This window comes from Mytilus edulis, chromosome 12 (assembly GCF_963676685.1).
Source record: "Mytilus edulis chromosome 12, xbMytEdul2.2, whole genome shotgun sequence".
Taxonomy (NCBI): Eukaryota; Metazoa; Mollusca; class Bivalvia; order Mytilida; family Mytilidae; genus Mytilus; species Mytilus edulis.
The window spans coordinates 48,477,401-48,503,780 of record NC_092355.1 but is presented as its reverse complement, the minus strand read 5'-3'; the positions used below and the strand labels follow the sequence as shown (position 1 = coordinate 48,503,780).

Below are 26,380 nucleotides of genomic sequence, written 5' to 3'. Positions count from 1 at the left end.
CATTTGGACGCTGTTTTAAACAGTATCCTCAGTCTTTTACAAAGAGGAGAGTTGAAAAGTGCAAACAATATGTCAATATCAAGAACACAAATTCGAATGAACAAAGTCCTCAATACTGTAACTATCTAGGCTTGTACAAAACTGTCATACGGAAATGAAGTGAATACAATATAACAAAATAAATACATAGCATTCACTGAGATGCAACATTTCGATTCGTAACAAAGAGCTTGCTGCTAATTTGTGATGCAATTTAGCAAAACAAAATTTATAAAGTTTAGATACATGTATTGGAACATCATGAAGCATGTAAGATGACATCGAACATGGTTGTTTCAATGACGAGATCCAGGGTGAAGATATCCATAGTTTTTACACAGAAATATATATTTGTTTCAATTTTTTCACTTACCAGACGGAAATCCAAAAATTAAGTTTAAATAAAATTAGAAAACGCCATATTGTAAAAGAAATACGACAAAACGAACGGTACGATTTAGTAAATGTTAATTCTTGTGCTCCGAAGGGTAGTTGTTTGTTGTTTCACAAGTGGCTACCGCCGTATTTCTTATTTTAAGTGAAAGAAAGCAGCTTATAAGTCGCATTCTATAATGACACACACGACGAAAATATAATTAGAGTACGGAAACGACAAATGGAACCTATCACTGATCATATCTGACACGACTTCCAACATCAGTTAAGCAGATCATTATATAGTGTGTAAAATTTAATAAGAAATTGCTTTAACCTGACAATGGTTCAACAGCGTTCTTGTTAGCAGCAACTTTATCGAAACAATCATACAAGATAATTTATTTCTTGGAATATCCTTACTATTGGATGATATCTATCTCCTTGTACAGGCGTTTCTGTTACACATAATTGAAATGTTAACACATTTAAAAAACAGAAATTGTCTCTGAAATGTCAACCGACGTTTTTACGAACAAATTTTAATCATTCAACTTGCTTTAAATGAAAAATTAGCATTTACCCTGTAATGGGATAAAAACCCCTAATTCATAGCCCCATTGCTTTCTATGTTAAATTCTACAATTTCAAGCATAAATGGCTAGTACTTTCTCTTAAATTCAAATAAAGTGGCAGATATTTCATTTCAAAACTGTACCTTATCCTGAAAAAAAACTGTGCTCAAAAAAGGTCAACAGACCGTTAATTGCATATCAGAGCGTACTGGTTTCCGGAAGTTTGATAGTACAAAAACAGGATTTCTGATCTGGACAACAGGTCAAATGTGCCCTTCTATCAGATTTTCATAAACTTCTGGACTTGGAATCACTATTGAACCCTTTTTGAAAGATTTATTTGGAAAAAAAAGGATCTTTCTTTTGATACCGCAACTAACCAAATATACCCGCTATTAAAAGATACAGCTATGCGTAGGAACTATTTTGTTTAAATATGTACTACTTTCTTGGATGTTCTTTCCGACCGGGCCTGAAGTAGTAGTTCTATACTTTATATATTTTGGTTTGTTTTATGGGTTTTTTTTTTTGTTTTTTTTGTTTTTTTTTTTTTTTCGGTAAATGAGAGCTAGGCTTTTTGTTTTATCTGTATCGCTTAATAATCGTTATAATCCTGGTACTTTTGATAACTTGATATCCAAAAAAGACTTAGAAAGATCGGTTACAAATTTTTATAATCAATATTAATAAACTGCACTGTATGTATAATATCTTTTTGTAGGATTTCGTAATCGATATGCCTGTATTCATTTTTTTCTTTTAAAGTCACTCGATTAAACAGATATCTAATAACAACAAAAACACATCACAGTATTAGCAATTCATTTAATAAAAATGCATTTTAATGATGAGACTAGTATGCAGTAAGATTGAATTTCTCATTTAATGTTTACAGAGGTTCAGGAATATATACATTCAGTTTTCATTATATTACAATTTTCTATGGAGTTTGATTCTCCTCATCGTCATCATCAAAAGAGATGGATAATTCGTATTCAGCGTCTTCTACATTTTCGCTTTCTTCTTGGTCTATTTCCTCTGTGATATCCGCAGACAATTTAGCACGATTAACCTCTGCATACTGCGTAAATAAAATGTCATCTGACGTTTCTTTAACGGTCTCTTTAGCTTCGTCTACATTATATTTAGACTTTGCAAAACACAGCTGTCGACGCCACCATAAAAGCACTATTGTGACTACAATGATAACTGCAGCTAGTACCGGAAGTATGATCATAATAATATTACTTCCGGTTGAATCGTCATCATTTTTTCCTGCTGTTTCGTCATTTTTCACTTTGATTTTTACATCGACAGTTACATTAGTCGTATACCGCATTTTTGTCACATCATGAGCCTATTAACAGAAAACTATTATACATCACAATTTAAATAAAAATATTATGACTATAACATCTTTTGATATACAATGCATATAGACTACTAACACTGTGTAGCACCACCACCAAATATAAGTATACCTGAAGTAGTGGAAAAAAATCTATTGCAAGGTCAGGTAAGGTCAAAGTGTTCTACGTTATGATGACAATTACATTTTTTGTTACTAATTCTTGATAATGTAGCTACTTTTAACGGTGGCTCTTTTTTTCTTTTATTGGCCTTTTTCTCCTTTAATCTATCTAATTAGATAGGTTTTGTTATCATTTATCCTTCGGATATTCCGTTGATATTTTTGTAGAACAAGGTATATCATATGTTAGCCTGAAAAACACTATATTTTTGTTCATACAGAAAATGTATGTACATGAAGCGGATGAATTGTACGGCCAATAGTTGGAAATAGTTACATCCGGTACGGTTTTAGAATATGTACGTCTTGCTATTATTGATTATTTGCTTCAGGGGTACATATATCTGGTGCGGATGGTACACTGTGGCTACGTGACCGAGGAAAAACACTCGTAGATCACCAGAGAAGAACAATATCTTGAGGCTGAAAACGGAGAACTTCTACACATAAATTGTAAATGAATGGTAATGTCATGGTTTAATTTCATTTTGTATCCATATCAACATGATCAAATAAGATATTGTGTTACTATCTTAATAAAGGTTATGCAGCAATAGTATATGTTAAGTGGCTTATTTATGATATAAAACAAACAAATTCTTTACTAAGCACGTCCTCCTTATATCATTTTAAAAATGTTTATTTTGAAATAAATAAGTTTGTAATTGTAACATTCAATTGATCTGTTATAAAGTAAATATTAGGCGCTGAACGTGACTAATCTGGAAGTGACATCTTATATAATTATAAATAGCATGTTAATGGTATTGCTTTGCTTTTGCAACTAGCTATTGAAATAAAATGATGAAGATAAATAAAGATATGTCATCCGGGAGAACATAAAATAAGATAAAAGTTTAAGATGAACGGGACACAAGATCATGTGGGCGTTTTATTCGGCCTCCATCGATCTTGAATCCGTAGAGTCGTGAGGAAAAGTGTGACGTAATTATGTACAAACTACAAAGGAACAAAGTGAATGAAATACTGCCTGAACTTCAATTGCACATTGACGATTCTTTTCATAGTTGTCATGAAAATAAAAACTGTACTTTGTCGTAAAAAATAACCAATAAAGAATTAGCATTAATGTTTCAAAATTTCTTACAATGAAAGTCTTACGGCCTAGATAATTTCGAATGAATAACAGTTGTGATCGATTTGTTTAAATTGTTTAAAACTTATATTCCTTTTTGCGTCATCTTCATGTAATCTGATTACTATGAGCAACTAAATATTTTACTCAGCTTTTGCATTGTACTTAATTAATTCATATTACAATATTTATATAGCGCATAGTCTAATTAAAATTACTCTAAGCGCTAAACATTAAACAATCAATGCAGCTAAAAGTGGTGTTAAATATTTTAAAAATCAATGCAATAACAATTAAATAAAATGTTGATCACATATAAAAATGAAACAGGATAATTCAAAAAACCTAATCATAATGTAAAGGCATATACTTTAACGAAAAGAACAAAGATAAAAAGTCACTGTCAAGATATGATGATTTCATCGAATTGGAGATAAAGGATACTACAGATACAGTTAAGTCGGCTTCATATCTTGACTTACATCTAGAAATTGACAATGAGGGTCGGTTGAAAACAAAACTTTACGACAAAAGAGATGATTTCAGCTTTCCAATTGTGAACTTTCCATTTCGAAGTAGCAACATTCCAGCAGTACCTGCATACGGAGTATATATCTCCAAATTGATACGATCTTCCCGTGCTTGCATTTCCTATCATGATTTTCTTGATAGAGGGTTACTGCTCACAAGGAAGCTATTAAACCAAGAGTTCCAAATGGTGAAGTTGAAATCATCCCTTCGTAAATTTTACGGACGCCATCACGAGTTGGTTGAACGTTATGGAATAACCGTTTCACAAATGATATCGGATATGTTCCTGACGTCGTAACTACAATCCCCTTCCCTTTCATGAATGTGACCTACCGAATTAGACTATTTACCGGATTTGTAATTACATAAGCAACACGACGGGTGTCCCATGTGGAGCAGGATCTGCTTACCCTTCCGGAGCACCTGAGATCACCCCTAGTTTTTGGTGGGGTTCGTGTTGATTATTCTATAGTTTTCTATGTTGTGTCATGTGTACTATTGTTTTTCTGTTATGTCTTTTTCATTTTTAGCCATGGCGTTGTCAGTTTGTTTTAGATTTATGAGTTTGACTGTCCCTTTGGTATCTTTCGTCCCTCTTTTTTTTCGACTTATTTCTTTTTAAAAGACTCTGCTTAACACATCTCGTTAAATCTATATTACATTCTATTGTCACTGAAATATCTGCAATTAATAGTTATACGAATATCAAATATGGTACTGTGTTTTTAAAATTTGCACAGAATATGATCACATTTAGCATGTATGTTAAAATCATTCTTCAATGTTTTTCTTTGCCGTTTATATCATGGTTTTTTTTCTCCATTATGTATCTGTTTCTCTTTGCCGCTGCAGCTCTTCTGTTTGCAACTATCACTATAATTAGTAGTATAACCAACACAGCAGCAACAATCGGAACAATGATGACTATTAAATCATCATCATTTTCTTTACTGCCGGACATTATTGGTTTTGTTGTAGGAGCTTGCGTAGTTTTAACTTCCGGTGAAGTAGGTTCAGTTGATGTCTGCATTACTGTTGTTTGCTCTATTGTTGTTGTTTCTTCTTCCGTGGTTGTCTCCTCCATTGTTGATGCTTGAAATGTTGTTATCTCTGGTGGAACAACAACTGTCAGATTTAATGTAACATTCATAGTACCAAGTAATGTTCTGTTGCTAATAGCCTACAAACAGAGGTTTTTTATCATTCTAGCATCTATTTTTCACACTCAATATATGCAAAACTCCCATTATTGTGATGATATGATATTGATTTCGTCATCTTTATACTTTAAGATAAGATATTTTATATGATTACAAAGTATTTTAAAAAAGGTGTTTGCAAATCTGAATTTTTATTCAAATGACTACATATGTATATTTTAGTAGCATTCCTGCTAAAAATATATTTTCTCTTTCTAAGAATATTAAATATTATTTGAGTAGCAATGAGTCTTTTGTAAACAACATTCTCGTCTGGGGTACAAATTGGCGTTCAAGGAGTGAATATTATGTTATTTCTTTTTTATTATATGATATTGAATAAAAACCTGTCAGCACTTTAATATTGACATCATTTTTGCGAATAAAAACAGTCAACCTTATAAAAAAACGGTATTTTGTACGAAGTTCATTGGACACTTTTGTTTCCTTTAGCTTATCGTTGTTTTAGTAACAGTCTCTCAATACAGAAGTATGATTTAACACAAAGGAAATTGATCTACAGGCACTCAATTCTAGCTAACGCTTGTTCGCAAAAATAATCCAAACAAATTAAACTAGCTTCTTACTAATTGATACATGTCTCGTACCTGAATGTACAACACAACACTGAAATCGTCTTTAATAGTATCATTTGTTGCATTTTGGAATGATTCTATTAAGCTAAGTGAACCATTGTTTAAATCTATTATAAACAAACTGCTGAATGGTTCAGGATAAACTAAAATACAAATTAAGTTGTGATTTGCATTAACAAATGATATTATCCTATATTGCATGACAATATTTGTGAGTTGAAAATATGAATGTTGTTATTATTATAGTACACATGGTACATAAACTGCTAAATTTTACATACATGCTTTAAATATACAAAAATATTTGTAAGACATCAATGTTATATGTTAGCACAATTCATTTTAATATGAAAGGAAATAATTCTTACAGGTGCTATATTTTTCTGAAATAATTTTGTTATTTGAAAATAGTTCTTAATACTTCAATGATAAACAAAACGGAGATGATATAAATTCTACAACTCAATCAATCACAGAAGACGTCAACAGATGGTCTTCTTAAATAGATAAGTACATTATACACGTTTAAATAAAATAACATTTGGGAAATCTGCAATTTAGCAGCAAGATAAAGACACAATAATCCAAAAGACATTGTAGAGACATACATACTGATAGAATAAACAAATGTTTAGACATTGTATAAAGATCTTCTTCGTCCAACCTTTTATACAAAGCTCAAATCATAATGGATTTACAAAAGGAATAAAAAATAAAAGGGTGTTTCTCGTTTCTCGTTTTTATATAGAATAGACGGATAGTTTCTGTTTGAATTATGTTATACTAGTCATTTTGGAGCCCTTTATAGCTTGTTGTTCGATGCGAGCCAGGGTTCCATGTTAAAGCCCGTACTTCGACCTATAATTAATAACTTTTATAGATTGTTACTTGGAAAATAAGTTGTCTCCTTGACACTCATACCACATCTTGTTTTATATAGAGTACACATGTACTTACTCTGGTGAAAATGGATTAATGTGTTACACGATTTTAGCTGGGTGGTTTTTATTTTAATAAAATTTCATATATGTAGCATACCGCCACTGATATAGTACATAATTACAGATGTGTTGACATTTTGTATGCAGTGACCATTATTTAAAATATACATATACATATGCCGCTTACCTCCTTTGATAAAGTACAGTATTACAGATGTGTTGTCGTAATATATGTTATGACCGTTATTTTATATATATATAGGTAAATGACGCTTAAATCTTCTGATATAGTACAGAATTACAGATGGGTTGTCGTTTTATATGTAATGACCGTTTTTTATATATATATATAGGTATATGCTGCTTACCTCCTGTAATAAAGTACAGTAATACAGATTTGTTGACAATTTCTATGTCCTCAGCAATCATTTGGGGATTAACTGTCACATCGCCCTAAATTAATTCTATTTCTATAAGTTTCTTCAGTTTATCATCGGTCTTCAGTCAAATATTACATAAAAATTTCTTTGCGTTGGTATAGTTTTTAAACTTTTGAACCTGTTTTTATTTCTTTGTGGTTGCAATTTTTGAACATTCCTTTGATTTTGAGACATTAATCAATGCTTAAAAAACAAATGTTTTTGATGTTTCTTTTACAAAATATAGCTAATAGATGTAAGGAATATAAAACATAAATATCGGAATTCTATCATTTGAATAAAATAACTGGTATCACTCAAGGCTTGTTATTGTTTTAAAACTTTATTTCTGAAGTTTGTGGTCTTTTTCAATTCATGAATTCGGCATTTAGCTTTCCTAAAGAAGGTAAATCAATAAGCGTGCTGGGAACACATGCAATTGATCGACTATTGTTTTCAATTTTAAGAATAGTATAAGGCAGTTTGAAAGACCAGACTGGAATCCTTAAAACAAAACTTTTCTTTGCCTACCCTAAAGTCCATATTTTACTAAATGAAACACGATTCACATGTTATTTCTCTTCTCCCACGTTTTCCCGATTTTGATATAAATATTAAATCTGACAGCGTCCTTATTAATTACTGTCACTTGGCTATTATCAGTTATCAACAATGACATTCAATTAGTTTGTTTTACCTTGTTTTCATACGAGACATTGCCAAAGAAAGATTTAATGGAACATTCTTTACATTTCCTGCAATCTGGTGACATATCTATAAACTTTGGTGGTTCATCGTCTATATCCATTACTGTCATTGTCAGTGAAACTGTTGTGGTCGTCGGATTTTCATCAACATCCTTAAGTATAGAAATAGTCATTTAAACTATAAAAAACATATATTTTGGTATTTATTAAATCAAAAATATAATAATGTTTGAGATAATTTGGCCTTGTATTTATTCCACAAAATAATGTTCTAAAACTCAGAAGGCATTTACACAAAAAGTTCAAATACTAGCTTTAGTTAGATGGTGAATTAGACTGCAATGTTTTTATAGATATATTCAACATTATTAAATCTTATCCTCCAAATGGAACAGAGAAAATATATCTTTAATGGTATTTTTTTTTAACTTTTGATAATATACCACAATAAATGAGGCGTGGAATTGCTTACAATACTATTGTTCATACAATTTATGTTTCCTATGTCATAACTTGTGCAGATATGGTTTCATCAAAATGAAGAAATGTTGACTGAAGTGCTCTTATTACTTAATTTTCCAAAGAATTTACATTCCCAAGGGTCATATTGAAACACAATATATCAGCGTTTAATTTCAAACCGATCCCAGATTCCACCTTTGATAAAATTCTTTAAAAAAAAACGAAAGAATTGTACGCATGGGAGCTCTCTAAAGACAAGACAATCAGATAGCCAAATGGAAGGATACACGAATGTAAGACAGGTCTTTGTATGTCACCAGACCACTTTGCGACGGAGGTGATATATGGATTAATGCTAGCAGGTTGTTTTATTTCGTTATTGCGCTTTAGTTGCAAATGTATTATACTGTGTACGGGGAAAACAAAAAAACAGGGTTCTGGTATAAAAGAGAGACGAAATATACTTCCGTAACATTCAAACTCATCAGTCGATAACAAACCGACAACGCTCTGGCTAGAAAAAGAAAAACACAAACAAACAAACAACAGCGCACAAAATACAATATGGAAAAACAAAAATTCAACAAAACGAACCCCCAACAAAATATGGGTGTGGTCACAGATGGTTCGGAGGGTAAGCAGATCCTGCTCAACATATGTCACCTGTCGTGTTGCACATATTAGTACAATTACGGCACTGGAAGAAATCCATTTCAGTAGGTAACATTCTAAAAAGTGGAATAGGATTGTGGTAACGACAGTAGGAACATATACGCTATCTTTTAGTGAAACTGATTCCATAACGGTCAACCAACGCATGACGGCGTCCGTAAAACTTACAATGGGGGTGATCGCGAATTAACTACTTGAACTCTTGATGAAATAACTTCCTTGTGAGCAGTAACCCTCTATTATGGAAATCATGACATAATAGTAATGCCCTGGATATCGTATCAACTGCGATATTTATACGCCGTATGCAGACGCTACTCAAATGATGCTACATATAAAGTTTACAATTGGAAAGGTGAAGTCTCTCTTTTGTCGTAAAGATTTGTTTTTTACCTACCCTCACTGTCAATCTCTAGATATAAGTCGAGATATCAGACAGACTTAACTGCTTCCAACGATCGAGGGAGTAGATGCGTTCAATTTGGAATTATATAGCGATAGAATATCATCTATATTGGGAAAGTTAAAGTAAAAAATATACTGCTTCATTTCTTTCTACCAAAGAAGTTTATGTATGAAATCAGCCACGTTTAAATAAAAAAACAAGTCGGCATGAAGATGGACACAGTTTGTTCCCATGGGAATGCCGATGGTTTGGTGATAACAAGTCCTTCAAACGTAACAAATCTGTTGTCAATTAGGAAATTAAGTAACTTTAGAATGTAAACTGCAGGGAATGTTTTGTTTGAATAAGAGTGATTTTTTTACAAAGTATGCTTTATTTTTCCCTAAGACAAGATACAATGTACATGTGCCTGTTATTTTTATAAAACAAAGCAGGACCAACTCCTTCAGTTTTTGTTTTTTCGTTTGGAATGTAGAATACTTGTGTAAAAAAAAGTCATAATTTTTAATAGAATTAAAAATTAAAAGAGTCTAAGATTGTACAACTAATTAATGTGTTTATATTATTTTTTATCATATGCATTAAGCAAATTTTACGTCAAGTTTTGCATGCATAATTTTTTTTTTGCCCCAGTAAGAGGTCCATATGCACAGTTAGTTTCAAAGGAGAAAAAAACATGTTTCGTTCACGACTTCCCAAACTTTGAATAATATACAGATAATAACTTTATAGATATGATTTTTCTATATCATAAGTTTTAAAGAGATGCCAACCTTCACAGCCAAAGGAGTGCAAACTATAAAAGATTTTATTTTGAACTACAAAGTCATAATGTATATGGACTTAATGTTTGGTATGTTATTATATATATAACATGTAGCTGAGAGGGTGATAGAGCCAGAAGCCTACTTCTTTTTGTTTTAGAAGCAGGACTTAAATATGTTTTTGTATTTTCTTGTGTATTTTTCAAAATAATTTCTTAAATGAATGAAGGTAACAGTAATGTATTGCTTTTCAATAGTCAGCAATTGATTAAGCAAAAACATGTGGGTGACAAACTATAACAGTTGAAAACACAAGAACATGATGAAGTTTTAGAGGGAAACTATGGAACAACAGAGGCATTGAACTGTAATAATAACAAACGCCAACATTTATAGAAACGGACACTTTTTTAAGGGGTCAACTGAAGGACACATACGGGTGCGGGAGTTTCTTGCTACATTGAAGACCCATTTGTGGCCTTCGGCTGTTGTCTGCTCTATGGTCGGGTTGTTGTCGCTTTGACACATTCCCCATTTCCTTTCTGAATTTTACTATTTGATATCAACTGCCATATTCCCGACTTTTTACAGACATTTTAAGAAAAAAATGGTGGGTTGAATCAATTAACTGTGCTGTCTCATATTTGTAGCTCGGTTCGTGGCAACTTTTATTTTAACTCGCAAACTCTGGATTTTTTTTATTATATGTTTGTACCGGGGTTAACATTTATGACAGGGTTGTTACCTCGCAAATCATTTAACCCAGTCCTATTCTAAAAGGCCTGTCCTAAGACAGGAGTCTGATTGTCGACTTTGCAACCATTGACTTTCTTGTTTGAAATATTTCCAATTTATGTTCATATATGTCATGTAAAGAAAGGCCTTGTACATGTTTTATAGATCAACACATTGTATGAGTTTTTCTTACTGACAAATGATGTACGGTGATCTAAAAGTGCTGACATTCACGTCATTTTGAAATTTAATTTATTGTTGTCCCTAGACAACCATTAAACAACCTTTTAATATCATGTTTATATGAATTATTCATTCTGCAATGTGTATTCGGTATTCAGTATTCAAAACCAAATCATGATGTATTTACCTTGATGACAACATCCAAGTAGAGTTCTCCGTTTCCTCCAATCCCACAAGCTGTTGTTTCATAATCCAATTCACTCTTTACGTATAACGTTCCGTTATCGTAAATATCAAAATATTTGGTTCCGTCTTGCCCATTCTATTAAAATATCAAGCTCAATTTGAAATAAAAACATTCAAATCCATTTCGTTGCATTTGTAACATTAAACAACAACAAAAAATGCAGTTTTTTTCTATTTTCTAACAGATAGGCATTTTTATCAATTGTCGGAAAGAATGACACTTTCGGCAAAAGACATATTGAAAATAGTTTAACGAAGGTAAACAATTATAGATATAAATATTTTGTATATGTATTAAAATTCCAATTTGGTCGTACAGATAAATATAACTCACCACATCAGCATCAATTGGAACTTCAACAAAATATTTTAAAAGTTGTTCGGGACAATCCTCATCTTCAACACGATCTCGAAAGTCAATGACATTACCCAAAACCATGAAATCCTGAATAATAAGTATCATACTATTGTACTTGGTGAACATGTGTATAGTCTTAATGCATTCGATTAAAAAGAACTTGTTCAACGATCAGCCTTTTTTATATATTTTTACATGAATCGGAATAGCTTGATTATTACGAAGATGCATTATATCTTATACGGTTCAATTGCCTTCACAGAAAAATATCAGAAGTTTATTTTCCGAGTATATATAGTTTTTTGAAGATAGACAAGAGGTTAAACAATGCTGATCGTTTGACATTTACTATTCAATGGTTTCTGTATTTATACATCTTTGGATTTCAAATGTCGCCTTTGGGCGTTCCTGATGAAGATAAATCCAGGAAAGCGCTTCGGACGCAAGAAACTATTAAAAGTGTTGTTTTCAATTTTTTAAGCTTGTTTAACGTTTTAACGTTTCAACAAAAATTAGCTTTATTAATTCTATATTTTTATTCGAGTTGGATTGATGATTGGCATATAGATAACACTAGCCTCTTTCGTTTAAACACATAGCATGTTGCATTGATTGCCTTTTTGTAGACAATCGACAGTTTTGACAAAATAAGGCATTCTTACATGACGTGCATCTTCAGATTTGTAAACAAAAAAATGATAAACTTATCGATATATCTATACAATGTACTTAGCGCAGACTCAGAGATAAGCATAATGCATGGCTGTTGATATTTACCTCCCACGTGAAACCACATGTAACAAAGCTTATGTGCAAACACTATGTCGATTTCGTTGTGTTTAAATTGAAATTGAAAAAAAACCAAAATCGTTATTCCTATTTAAATGCAAAACAAAAATGATTAATGCACAAGAGCTTAAAACATTAATGAATTGAAATAAAAATTAAATTCCGCCAAATTTAATTAATAAATCTCGGAGCTTTAATGTCATGTCATAACCTGACTTCATACGAATGAAAATTCTAAAGCGTTTGTTACATATACGTAAGTTTGGATAATTTTGCATGAAAATAGATTTTGATGTATGTTATATTTTATTTTCTTATCTATTTGCAAGATTAGAACATTTGTGGATTTCAGTAAGGCAACATGCCGACTCACTCCTTAGTTATGACAAGTTAATTCTGGATTTGACTGTAAGTAGTAGCCAAAGAATTTAAAATGTTGGATTAAGAATAATGAAAATTAAACCCCTTTTTCTATTTGTTATCTAAAATACAATTCATGTAAAACTTAGATTTTTTTTAATTTGTAACTTTTATCTGACAGAGGTTAAATAAAACAGCCAAGCACACGATAATCTTACCTTTGCTTAAGTTTTTTTAATTACCGAATTTGTCCTATTAGAGTCGAAATAATTCATAAAGCCATAGATTTGTTGGACATTTGCACATGGCATGGGCCGTGAAGTTAGTTTATTTTATCCCTTGGTAGCGCCTATGAACTTTTTCTTCAATAGAGAATGAGTCACTCAGACTTGAATAAACAAATGTTGTATTACAATTCAATTAACTGTCCAAGCTTGTCCGCTTATGCAAACCAGTCATAAGATAAAATTCAACTTGAACTGACTCATACATGAATCATATTCTGTATTTTCATGTCGTTCTTAAATAGCGAGAACAACTTACTTCTCTTAGTTCTGTTATCATGCCTACAGTATTGTACAGGTGTGGAGTATGATCATTTATAGCTTGAATCACAACTGTAAAATTCTGAAACAAAGTATACAATTAGTTTTTGAGTCGATAGTCGACTGATTTACCTCCCTCCCCCCCCCCTTCCCCCCATAAGTACAAGAAATTAACTTTAAATCAAAACATGATTTAGATTATTCAGAAAGCATTTGAATGTCCTTTAAGTGTTTACTTTCTTTGTTTGGGTTTTACGGAACGAATAAATGATTATTTCAATGATTTAAATATAAACCAAGCTGCTATATAATAGAATGATATTTTTACAAGAAAAGTTATATTATAATATAAAAAGTAATGTTACTAGTATATAAGTATAAGTTGAATATGTTTAATGGTTTTGGATTTTCAAATCTTTTTGATTAAATATCAAAGGGGTATTTTGATATATGTCAAATTGAAGAAGTCGTGTTTTAGTCACTATATTGTATTTCCAGTTTGTTAACTGTCTGTGGGAAAAACAACAAGATAGGCAAAAGATACCAGAATTGCATTAAAACTCTTAAGTCAAAAACGAACTACAATTTTTTTTTTTTTTTTTTTTGGCATTGCACTAGTCATGTATTCTTTGACTGATCATGATCTTAAAATACTAAATCCCTGGGATGTGTTTTAGTTGTTTTTAGTCTCTGATGACTGATTTTTATCATTAATTGTTTTTGGCTTTTAACTAGCTGTCAGTAACTGCGAGTACTCTCAAATCGTATTTTCTTGTTAATTTGACCTGTTGATACTGTGTAATGCTTTTTTGTTATTTTATGTTAATATGGATCTTGTCTATACCAGCTTTGATTATTTGGAATATCTTCTAATTTTCACTTACTACATTTTTACCTGTATTATTAAAACCGTTTTTTTTCAAAAGTGATAATTTTCGAAGGGGTTAAATATTTCGCAGTGGTGTCTATCCATGGCTTTGTTTGGATTTGTTTGTTTGTTTTTTGGCCTTGAATGTTTGTCCCTAATATTTTATTAACTGTGCATTTGCATTCAGATATCGTAGTTCAAGTTTATTCGTTCATAATGTATTCATATACGTTTTTTGATTGAGTTAAGCCTGTCAATTGATATTTTATCGTGTGTTTTTCTGTGTTGTGATGTTATGCTATTGTTTCAGAAAAAGGGAGAAGGTTTGGTACCATTAAAACGTTTAATCCCGCTGCAAATGTTTGCACCTGTCCTAAGTCAGGATTCTGATGTACAGTTGTTGTCGTTTGTTTATGTAATCTATACGTGTTTCTCGTTTCTCGTTTTTTTTTATATAGATTAGAACGTTGGTATTCCCGTTTGAATGGTTTTACACTAGTAATTTTGGGGCCCTTTATAGCTTGTTGTTCGGTGTGAGCCAAGGCTCCGTGTTGACCTATAATGGTTTACTTTTTTTTAAATTGTTAATTGGATGGAGAGTTGTCTCATTGGCACTCACACCACATTTTCCTATATCTACCAACGCCATTGAAAAAAAGACAAACATCAATATACAAAACGCAACATAGAAAACTCCCGGGTTGACCTCGTACGCTTCATAAGAGTGAATAGATTCTGATTACATGTGGCACCCGTCGTGTTGTTCATATAAGAACAGACGTGGTGACAAGTATAATATGTAATTAAATGTATACGGTTAACACATAGATGTTTTATAATTCAAAATTGAAGCTTTGCCTTTGTTCAATTCAATTATTATTTAAGCAAAAAGCGTGTCTAGCAACTTTATGTTTAGTCGACTGGCCGTTATATCGAATGAAAAATGACCTGTCATATGTATTTATACAAATTTATGGGAATTCATAGCTTTGTTTCTTGGTACAGTATTGGTCACCATTGTTAAAAAAATTATTGATAGATAAGTTGTTAGTGTTGCATTTAAATTATTAATAGAATTGGAAATGTGTTATGATTGTTACGTATCTTTGATATTCTACCACTGTTTAACTTACACGCGATATGGAATTACCACATGTAAGTACAAAACTTGCATTTTTCAACCCACTACAATCACCAACTTGCTACAAAAGAAAAGTACATATTCAAACATTTATCAACATCTCATAGAAGTTATCAATAAAAGAAGAATAGAGATAAGACAGTTATATTACGACAAAACTTCTGTAAATTCTTTTTTACTTCAAAGTTATAATTCCAATTAACATGTGGTACACATGCTTAACGCTTGGAATTGGACCTCAATAGTAATTTGAACCACATTGGGATCAAACTGGTACAATTATCAGGTGTGTTCTCGTCATGAAACTAATATATTTAAAGATAATCCTGTATTTGTACACATTTTAATTGAAAAATGAATGTAGATAAAAACTGTCTTGTTTCATAAAATCAACAAGATCACTGTTGTTAACGTGTCTCATAGATCAGTTTTTGGTTTTTACATTTTTTATGTCTTTTGTTTTCTAATTTTTTATGTAGCTCATCAATAATCTTCTTTTGCATTTAAATATTCAGATATGAGCGCTCCTGTAGAAGATAAATCATGAAAACACGAGAAGCTTCGACGCATCAAAATTATAAAACAAAGTATTAGTATTCAATTATCAACTATATGTTTATATTCCTTAATATGCAATTCATGAAGTGTATCTCACATTTGTTTGTTCTGGTGGAAGAGAGAGGAAATTACAATTACACAATTCAAAACGCAATTGAAAACTCCATTAAAAAAATACAAAATCATGAGATGACAAGAGACAATTAACCAAACACTATACAGAACAAAAGAGATTAAGGTACATGACCTCATGTGGTACACATGCTTAACGCTTGGAATTGGACCTCAATAGTAATTTGAACCACATTGGGATCAAACTGGTACAATTATCAGGTGTGTTCTCGTCATGAAACTAATATATTTAAAGATTATCCTGTATTTGTACACATTTTAATTGAAAAATGAATGTAGATAAAAACTGTCTTGTTTCATAAAATCAACAAGATCACTGTTGTTAACGTGTCTCATAGATCAGTTTTTGGTTTTTACATTTTTTATGTCTTTTGTTTTCTAATTTTTTATGTAGCTCATCAATAATCTTCTTTTGCATTTAAATATTCAGATATGAGCGCTCCTGTAGAAGATAAATCATGAAAACACGAGAAGCTTCGACGCATCAAAATTATAAAACAAAGTATTAGTATTCAATTATCAACTATATGTTTATATTCCTTAATATGCAATTCATGAAGTGTATCTCACATTTGTTTGTTCTGGTGGAAGAGAGAGGAAATTACAATTACACAATTCAAAACGCAATTGAAAACTCCATTAAAAAAATACAAAATCATGAGATGACAAGAGACAATTAACCAAACACTATACAGAACAAAAGAGATTAAGGTACATGACCTCATGTGGTACACATGCTTAACGCTTGGAATTGGACCTCAATAGTAATTTGAACCACATTGGGATCAAACTGGTACAATTATCAGGTGTGTTCTCGTCATGAAACTAATATATTTAAAGATTATCCTGTATTTGTACACATTTTAATTGAAAAATGAATGTAGATAAAAACTGTCTTGTTTCATAAAATCAACAAGATCACTGTTGTTAACGTGTCTCATAGATCAGTTTTTGGTTTTTACATTTTTTATGTCTTTTGTTTTCTAATTTTTTATGTAGCTCATCAATAATCTTCTTTTGCATTTAAATATTCAGATATGAGCGCTCCTGTAGAAGATAAATCATGAAAACACGAGAAGCTTCGACGCATCAAAATTATAAAACAAAGTATTAGTATTCAATTATCAACTATATGTTTATATTCCTTAATATGCAATTCATGAAGTGTATCTCACATTTGTTTGTTCTGGTGGAAGAGAGAGGAAATTACAATTACACAATTCAAAACGCAATTGAAAACTCCATTAAAAAAATACAAAATCATGAGATGACAAGAGACAATTAACCAAACACTATACAGAACAAAAGAGATTAAGGTACATGACCTCATGTGGTACACATGCTTAACGCTTGGAATTGGACCTCAATAGTAATTTGAACCACATTGGGATCAAACTGGTACAATTATCAGGTGTGTTCTCGTCATGAAACTAATATATTTAAAGATTATCCTGTATTTGTACACATTTTAATTGAAAAATGAATGTAGATAAAAACTGTCTTGTTTCATAAAATCAACAAGATCACTGTTGTTAACGTGTCTCATAGATCAGTTTTTGGTTTTTACATTTTTTATGTCTTTTGTTTTCTAATTTTTTATGTAGCTCATCAATAATCTTCTTTTGCATTTAAATATTCAGATATGAGCGCTCCTGTAGAAGATAAATCATGAAAACACGAGAAGCTTCGACGCATCAAAATTATAAAACAAAGTATTAGTATTCAATTATCAACTATATGTTTATATTCCTTAATATGCAATTCATGAAGTGTATCTCACATTTGTTTGTTCTGGTGGAAGAGAGAGGAAATTACAATTACACAATTCAAAACGCAATTGAAAACTCCATTAAAAAAATACAAAATCATGAGATGACAAGAGACAATTAACCAAACACTATACAGAACAAAAGAGATTAAGGTACATGACCTCAATAAAAAAAAATCAGGACCTCAACAAAAATCAGGGTTCACCTTGTGTGCTTATGTAATTCAAAAGGATTACCATTTATTCTTCAGTACCACCTTACGTTTTAACTTTTCGTTTTAAGCCAACTACTATGCGATACGTTGCAGTCGTATAAAAGGATATAAATCTGATTTTGAATAAATCTAAGATATAATATATTCCAATTAGTATCTTTCATACAGCTGAGTGAATGTGATGAACATACTACCTCTGTCCCTGATCCTCCACGATAGTAGAGCAAAACAATGTTGACCATTCGGAAGCAGCGTATTTTCCCCCTAATGAACGTGTTGATTCCTGCTGTTCATCTTTTGCTTTCTACTGGAGTCTACTTTTTGTGTTGTTTGGTATATCGTCATTTCTTTTGTCCATGATGTGTTTTGTTGATATTCCAATATTTGATTGTCTTTTGATATCTTCTCTACGTAACTACGTACATTATTTGGCTTTATCCACTTTTTTATACGTGCGTTACTGACGAATTTTTATTACATAAAACGCATGTTAATGCACAATTTAAACTTCAAAATAGAAAATATAAGTGTTCTTACTATAAGGGATAGTTCATTCTGTTCCGTGCTATTGATTAAATACACATCTACAAATGAATTATTGACCTTAGTGACTCTTTGTTGCACCTCATTGTTTCTGTTGTTCCGTTGTTTTCTTCTCATATTTGATGTGTTTCCCTCGGTTTAAGTTTGTAAACAAGACTTGTTTTCTCTCAATCGATTTATGACTTTCTAACATCATTATACTACTGCTGTCCTTTTTTATGTCATGCTTTTGCAAGTGCCATAAAATCACAGATAAAAATGTTAAGTAACTCAATTAGCAATAACAACTCTAATGGTAGAGACAATACTTACATCTAAATCGGTGCTACCAGTAACATTCACTATTAGGGAGAGGTCATTCTGGTCAGTGCTATTGATGAAATAAACATCTACAAATGCATTATTGACCTTGTGAACTCTCCATGATGAGTCATATAGTGTCGTCCATGCTGTATGCAGCTTTCCTTAAATTAACAAGCGTTAAAAGAATCCTTTAATATATCATCAATTATATTAAAGGTCCTGTTAATCTATTAGGGTTTTGTTTGAATCTCGACATTAAAATCTCAACTTTTGATCAATATTTTTAAGTAATTTGCCTAGCATTGACCTTTTAATATGACTTATCTGTCTGATATGATAACAATAAGAAATAACATTCCCTCATCTTTCTATCGTCATTAATTCATGAACCGGTCTGATAGTCAATTTTTTCCTTTTTAACATTAAAATAAGGTATAGTATTCCATGAATGACCTATCTTATATAAGGCCAGTAATATATCGATAAAAGGTGCATTTGACATAGCATTATAGATCTATTTAACTTTTAACTCGTGTGGTATACAAATAAACAGATAATAAGGAAAGAAAAATACTTTTTATGAAAACAGTTATAATTATTCTCACCTAATGAACTGTCCTCATAAATAGCATATTCTGTGTTTAAGTTGATTGTTCCGCATATTGTACTTGCTATAACACAATACATAATAATATTGTTATAATAATGTGCACATATTAATTAGATATATCACATAATAAAAAGAAATAAATGTGTTTAGTCGTAGTATGTAAACTTTTCTTGAGACACAGTATGATCACCCCCAGTTTTTGATGAGATTCGTGTTGCTTAGTCTTTATTTTTCTATGTTGTGTCTTGTGTACTATTATTTGTCTCTTTTTGTTTTTTTTAAGCCACGGCGTTGTCAGTTTGTTTTCGATCTATGAGTTTGACTGTCCCGCTGGTATTTTTCGTTTTCTTTCATGCTCTCTAGTTTAGGTTGTTTTTGTTTTTGGTGGAGGGCTTTTTGTTTTTGTTCACAAATCAACCTCCAATATTTGACTTCTCTAAACAATTTAATCCTGTAATCTATGATGAGTTTATTTATATGGTAATTCTTATAAATTTACTGTTTACAAAAGAATGAATCATTCGAAAAACTAAGGATTTTCTAATCCAAGGTATAGATTACCTGACACGCATTTGGTACAACATATTGGAATTTTGGGTCCTCAATGCTTTTTACATTTGTGCTTTGGCTTTATAACTATTTTGATCTTAGCTTTACTGATGAGTCTTATGAATACGAAACGAGTGTCTCGCGTATCAAATTATAAGTCTGGTACCTTTTTACACCACTGGGTCGATACAACTGCTGTTGAACGTTTCGTCTCCGAGGGTATCACTAGCCCAGTAGTCAGCACTTCGGTGTTGACGTGAATATCAATTTAATGGACATTTTTGTAAATTTACTGTTACCAAAAGTAAGATTCATTCGAAAACGAAAGATGTTTTCATCCTAGGCATGGATTACATAAGCCGTATTTGGCACATTTTTTTGTAATTTCGTGTCCTCAATGTTTTTCAACTTTGTTCTTGTTTAGCTTTATACCTATTTTGATCTGAGCGTCACTGATGAGTTTTATGAAAACGAAACGCGCGTCTGGTGTGTCAAATTATAAGCCTGGTAACTTTCATTAATAATTATTCTCTCATCGTTTCGTCATAATCAGTCATATAAATTTATCATTATGACAAAGATAACCATAATTAACATGTTGTCTTCAAAAGACTTATCATTGACGCTCGAATAAAAAAAGTAAAAGCGCGAACTGAGATTACTTAGATTTATGACACAGCTACTAAAACAATATTCGACACGTACAATGGAGAACAAATGAAATCTTTAATGTATTCCAGAAGAGTATGAATACAATGCAATTGGCTTTCAAACAAATCAATGAAAAGTACAAATCTTATTAAAAAAAATTATGTAATCAATTGAAATTAAATGGAATATGGGCAACCCTGTATTGACAGAAATTTATTTTAAAACGTATTCATCGGTCCGATTTTAACACGAAGGTTTTATCTAGTACACTGTATTTAAATTGTATTATCATTTTGGTACAATCTGCCTTTTCATTCTACTTCAAAAATTGATTGTGATATTTATTAAGTAGAAATTAACTTCGAGATGAGCTGCAGTCTTCAGTATCACCTACAGTTTATTAGTTTTCCTTGTCACGTACATTAAATATATGATTATCATGATGCTAACATGCCTAATGATAAATGAATATATAGCATTCTGCACAATAAGTAACAGCTATGATCCTAGTCATATTTAATACACTAAGCATTTCAGGTTTGCCACTTGTAAGACATATATCAAAGCAATTGTGTGTACTCTGAGAGGATATCAATGTCTTAATCATAAACATAGGTCAACGAAAATAGATAGTATAATTGTCTATGAGAAAAATGACAAATAGGAAAACAAAACAATACAGATAAACCGACGATTGAGCATAACAATTAATAGTTATCCCACATGGACGCGGTGTGTCAGTGTAAGATCACCCCGATGGCCGGAGCCCAGAGAGTGATCTTACACTGACACAAAAAGTCCGAGTGGGATAACTATTTTACATCCCAGCTGTTTTAGATTAGACCAAAAACCATTTACAATTCATAAAATCTAGTTTAGAACGCCACACAACCACTATAATATACTGTATATACTACTAAATGATTTATACCCTTTATGACCCCCAAAAACGATGAGTAGATATCAAACAATGTCAACTTGCCCCACTTGCCAAGCGGCCCATACTTTGTCGCCATTTTATAAAAAAAAATCGCCCCACTCTTGTTTACCGACTCGCCCCAGTTTTTAAAAAGTGTAAAATCAAATTGAACAATCAGCCTGACAACTCACTTAATAACGAAAAAGGTTTAAACCCCACTGAATAAAGGTCTGCAAACTCGCCCCACTTATAGAAAGATCTTGCTTCCTTTAAGTATGTTAAATTACTGTTACTTCGTATCTAGTCGTCTTGGTGTAGTGGTAAGTGTCGTGGATTGTTATGATAAAGGTCTTGAGTTCGAATCCCAGCATATACGCTGGAATTTTTTCTACGTGAATTTTGATGGATAGTCTTTTCCGTATAATTTTAATTATCAGTTTTATAGTGGATTTGACATTCCCGCCAAAATGTTACAGAACAAAGGAACGCATGCATAACAAAGAAACTCAAACTGGGGTGATCCGGCTCAGATCACCCTTGTTAGAACAAAGGAGCTGGGATGTAATCCCCATTAAAAGCATAGGAATGAACTACGGTAATTCTTGACCGATCAACAGTACCTACAGTCCACGATTCTTGCTGACTCCCCGACGGTAAATATAAAGCAGAGAAGAGTGGTTAATAACATTCAGCATGAAGTGTCTGCTCCAATAGGGGCACCAGTCGTGTAACGTCTGTTAATTACTATCGATACTTGTGTCTTGGCATTGCACAAGACCATAGGGTTTTTTTTTACTGGCATGCAGAAACAAAAACGTGATATTCACTGATATTTCTTATTTATTTAACATCTTTTGACACACATGTCAAGGCACACATTCATGTCAAAGTTTTTTGTTTTACGAGAGGTGCTTAGTTATTTCGTGAACACTAAATTATTCCTTTTTTTACATTAAGACGTGTCGTTGTTTTAAGGTGATTGTAAATCTGTCGTGTTTTACTCTACTCTAATGTACGTTAAAACTTTATTTCTTGTTTTAGGACATATCAATCATTTTACCAAAACACATTATAAAATAACAAAGGTACCATTTCCTTCTGTAGTTTATCAAATAACACATGTCAATTTATGTCCCACTTTTGTATAAACATTGCTACTTTGAACTATGTATTTTGTGTACACACCAGTTCAGTTTAAGATAATAAAAACCTTGAATTGCAATACACTTTATAAACTGTTGATGGAACTTTTTTATGAAGACCTTTATTGTCTCAGCTTTTCATCATACAGATACTGAAAACAACATTTGGAGCGTAAAATGGAAAACAAATGAAGATGTTCCAAAGAAGTAGAAATACAATGCAATTGTTTTTCAAACAAATCAAAAAAGGTTCAAATTTTATTGAAAAATCTGATGTAATCAACTAAAATATCATGGAATCTGGGCAACTCTGTATTTAATTACACCAACGTACTAATCGGTCAGATTCCAAAACAAGAAATATCTATCTACAATGTATTTACATTGTAATATCATTTTTGTATAGTTTGTCTATTTAATCTAAAACAAATTTTTAAGTTGATATTCATTACTCAATAATTAATTTGAAAATGAGTTAATATCTGCAATTTCACGTACAAGTTAATAACTTTTCAAATGTTTTAATTGTATTTAGTGAAGTCGTTATCTCAGAGTACTTGATTTTTATTTAATATGTGATCCTTACGGGATACAGTTTTGATGCCGTAATTAAATTTTGATTAAAGTTTGCATAAAAGCTAGTTTTTACCTGATTTACTCAAATATGTAGTATAAAAATATACCGGCATGTGCTACTTTTTGAGTAAATTGAGGTCGAAATCTCAGATATTTGCTCAAAATTCGAATTTGTGGACGTATTTTTCCTTTCAATAGAAATACATAACTTTTTTTATTTTAAAAGATAAACACAGGCTGTTTTTTTGTTAAATTATTTATAACTTCTATTTTATATCAACGTCCTACACATCTGTGCATTTCATTTTCACAAATTATTCATATTTATCAAATGTTCATGAATGTAGAAGAACAACGTAATTTTTTGATGTATGTTTATCAATCTTTTTTTATAAAATGCATTATAGACTTTTTCATGAAAATTGGTACACATATTCTTCATACACTTTCAAAACAAATGTCATTTTAAAGAAGAGGGGTCCATGAACTCGTTTTTTTTTAATCAATCAGTTTGAATGATACCAAACAAACGAAAAATGCATCATTTCCCGATAAGTAACAGTTTGACGTCGCGAAAATATCAATGTACGTTAGCAACGTCATTAAATCCCCTGTCACTTTATCGGAGCTCTTTAGATATGTGAATACTCATCATTCTACACAAGTAGAAACAGCTGTGATCATAATCATGTTAAATACGAAAAATATTGCAAGCTATCATCTTTTTATCTATATCAAACCACTTGTATATACTCACGGTGTCCATCACAAGGATAAAATAAAAATAAAAAACAGAGACTTAAATGGTCTAAAAGAAAAACGATGACTATGCGGTATAGACTTTGCTCATTGATGTCGGTGACCTATAGTTGTTAATTTCTGTGTCAATTGGTCTCTTGTGGAGAGCTGTCTCATTGGTAATTATACGTCATCTTCTTTTTAATATGGTTAACAAGAAAATATACAGGAAAACTTGAGCATTACAATCTTAATTAAAAGCATAGAGTTTGTTTTGGAACGTTCAGCAGTTTTACAGTAAATTATACTCGATTACTCTCCGACATGAAACTGATGTAAAGCAGAGAGATTATGATAGGATTCCAAGCTACATCCTCTGCTCCATTAAGACACCAGTCCTGTTACTTCCATTTAAAAACTATAGCTAATTATGGGTCAAATTTGCTTATGTGCGGAATTGTCAGTGTGTTTTATCTAACCTTGAGGTGTCACTAAATAAATAAACAGTCATAAATTGGTCATGTAATTTTTCTAGCAATACAACAATAAAAAGGTGAATTTTAAAAAGAAAACATAGTTTCCATCGTTCGACGAAAAACAAAAGATTGAAAATGAACAGTAACATAGCATCAAAATGGCATGAGTACTATAGCAAAATCAAGACGGTCTTTTAAAAAAACTTGGATGGATTATTCAAGTAATTATGATAGCAATAACAGATTTCAGAATAGGTTTCAACAGGTACACTTGTGTTCAAGTCATGGAGAGGACAACTATATGAAAGATTGAGATAATTTAACTAATTGATCTACAAGTTTACGCATCGATGTCAATATAGTGGAATTAGAAGCGATTGTCATACAAGTGAGGTTTAGCGCTATAAAACCAGGTTCAATCCATCATTTTCTACAAAAGAAAATGCCTGTACCATGTCAGGAATATGACGTTTGTTGTCCGTTCGCTTGATATGTTTTTTTCTTTTGATTTTGCCAACTTTCCGTTTTGAATTTTCCTCGGAGTTCAGTATTATTGTGTTGGTTTTTTTACTATGCTGTCGCTAAAATGACGTTAATATCAGTCAGTTAATATAAAAACACGAGTCCCTAATACAACAGTTATACACGGGGGAACTTGCTAAAAGAGGGACGAAATATACCAAAGGGACAGTCAAACTCATAAATCCAAAACAAACTGACAACTCCATGGCTAAAAATGAAAAAGACAAACAGAAAAACAATAGTACACACGACACAACATAGAAAACTAAAGAATAAACAACACGAACCCCACCAAAAACTAGGGGTGATCTCAGGTGCTCCGGAAGGGTAAGCAGATCCTGCTCCACATGTGGCACCCGTCGTGTTGCTTATGTGATTACAAATCCGGTAAATAGTCTAATTCGGTAGGTCATATTCATGAAAGGGAAGGGGATTGTAGTTACGACGTAAGGAACATATCCGATATCATTTGTGAAACGGTTATTCCATAACGGTCAACCAACTCGTGATGGCGTCCGTAAAATTTACGAAGTGATGATTTCAACTTCACTATTTGGAACTCTTTGTTTAATAGCTTCCTTGTGAGCAGCAAACCTCTATCAAGAAAATCATGATAGGAAATGCAAGCACGGGAATATCGTATCAATTGGGAGATATATACCCCGTATGCAGGTGCTGCTGGAATGTTGCTACTTAGAAATGGAAAGTTCACAATTGGAAAGCTGAAATCATCTCTTTTGTCGTAAAGTTTTGTTTTCAACCGACCCTCATTGTCAATCTCTAGATGTAAGTCAAGATATGAAGCCGACTTAATTGTATCTGTAGTATCCTTTATCTCTAGTTCGATTGGATAGATGCGTTCCACATAGTCACCAAATTTTGAATTGTTTAGTGAAAGAACATCATCTATATAGCGGAAAGTAGAGTTAAAGGATATTGCTAACTTCTTGTCTTTCTTCCTAAGAAGTTCCTGCATGAAGTCAGCCTCATAATAATAAAGAAACAAGTCGGCGAGTAGAGGGGCACAGTTTGTTCCCATTGGAATGCCGACAGTCTGTTGAAAAACACGTCCTCCGAACGTAACAAATATGTTGTCAATCAAGAAATCAAGCATCTTGATAATATCAGTTTCAGAGAATT

The 26,380-nt window shown here is 31.8% G+C and overlaps 1 protein-coding gene across 2 annotated transcripts in view; it reads right to left on the bottom strand.

The window, feature by feature from the left end:
• Positions 1-1,797: 1,797 nt before the first annotated feature.
• Positions 1,798-26,380, bottom strand: part of LOC139498680 (uncharacterized) — a 41,497-nt gene continuing 16,914 nt past the window's right edge. Inside the window, exons 2-11 of one of the 2 annotated variants that reach the window (XM_071287195.1) lie at positions 19,663-19,728; positions 19,067-19,218; positions 15,531-15,599; positions 13,528-13,611; positions 11,812-11,922; positions 11,419-11,553; positions 8,000-8,161; positions 7,252-7,336; positions 5,955-6,085; positions 1,798-2,346 (exon numbers count right to left, since the gene is read on the bottom strand). In XM_071287195.1, the coding sequence (XP_071143296.1) occupies positions 1,930-2,346; positions 5,955-6,085; positions 7,252-7,336; positions 8,000-8,161; positions 11,419-11,553; positions 11,812-11,922; positions 13,528-13,611; positions 15,531-15,599; positions 19,067-19,218; positions 19,663-19,728 (1,412 nt within the window). In that variant the 3' untranslated portion in view covers positions 1,798-1,929. Of the gene's footprint in view, positions 2,347-4,282; positions 5,328-5,954; positions 6,086-7,251; positions 7,337-7,999; positions 8,162-11,418; positions 11,554-11,811; positions 11,923-13,527; positions 13,612-15,530; positions 15,600-19,066; positions 19,219-19,662; positions 19,729-26,380 lie in introns of those variants that run through there. The other variant, XM_071287196.1, reaches the window with a different exon arrangement.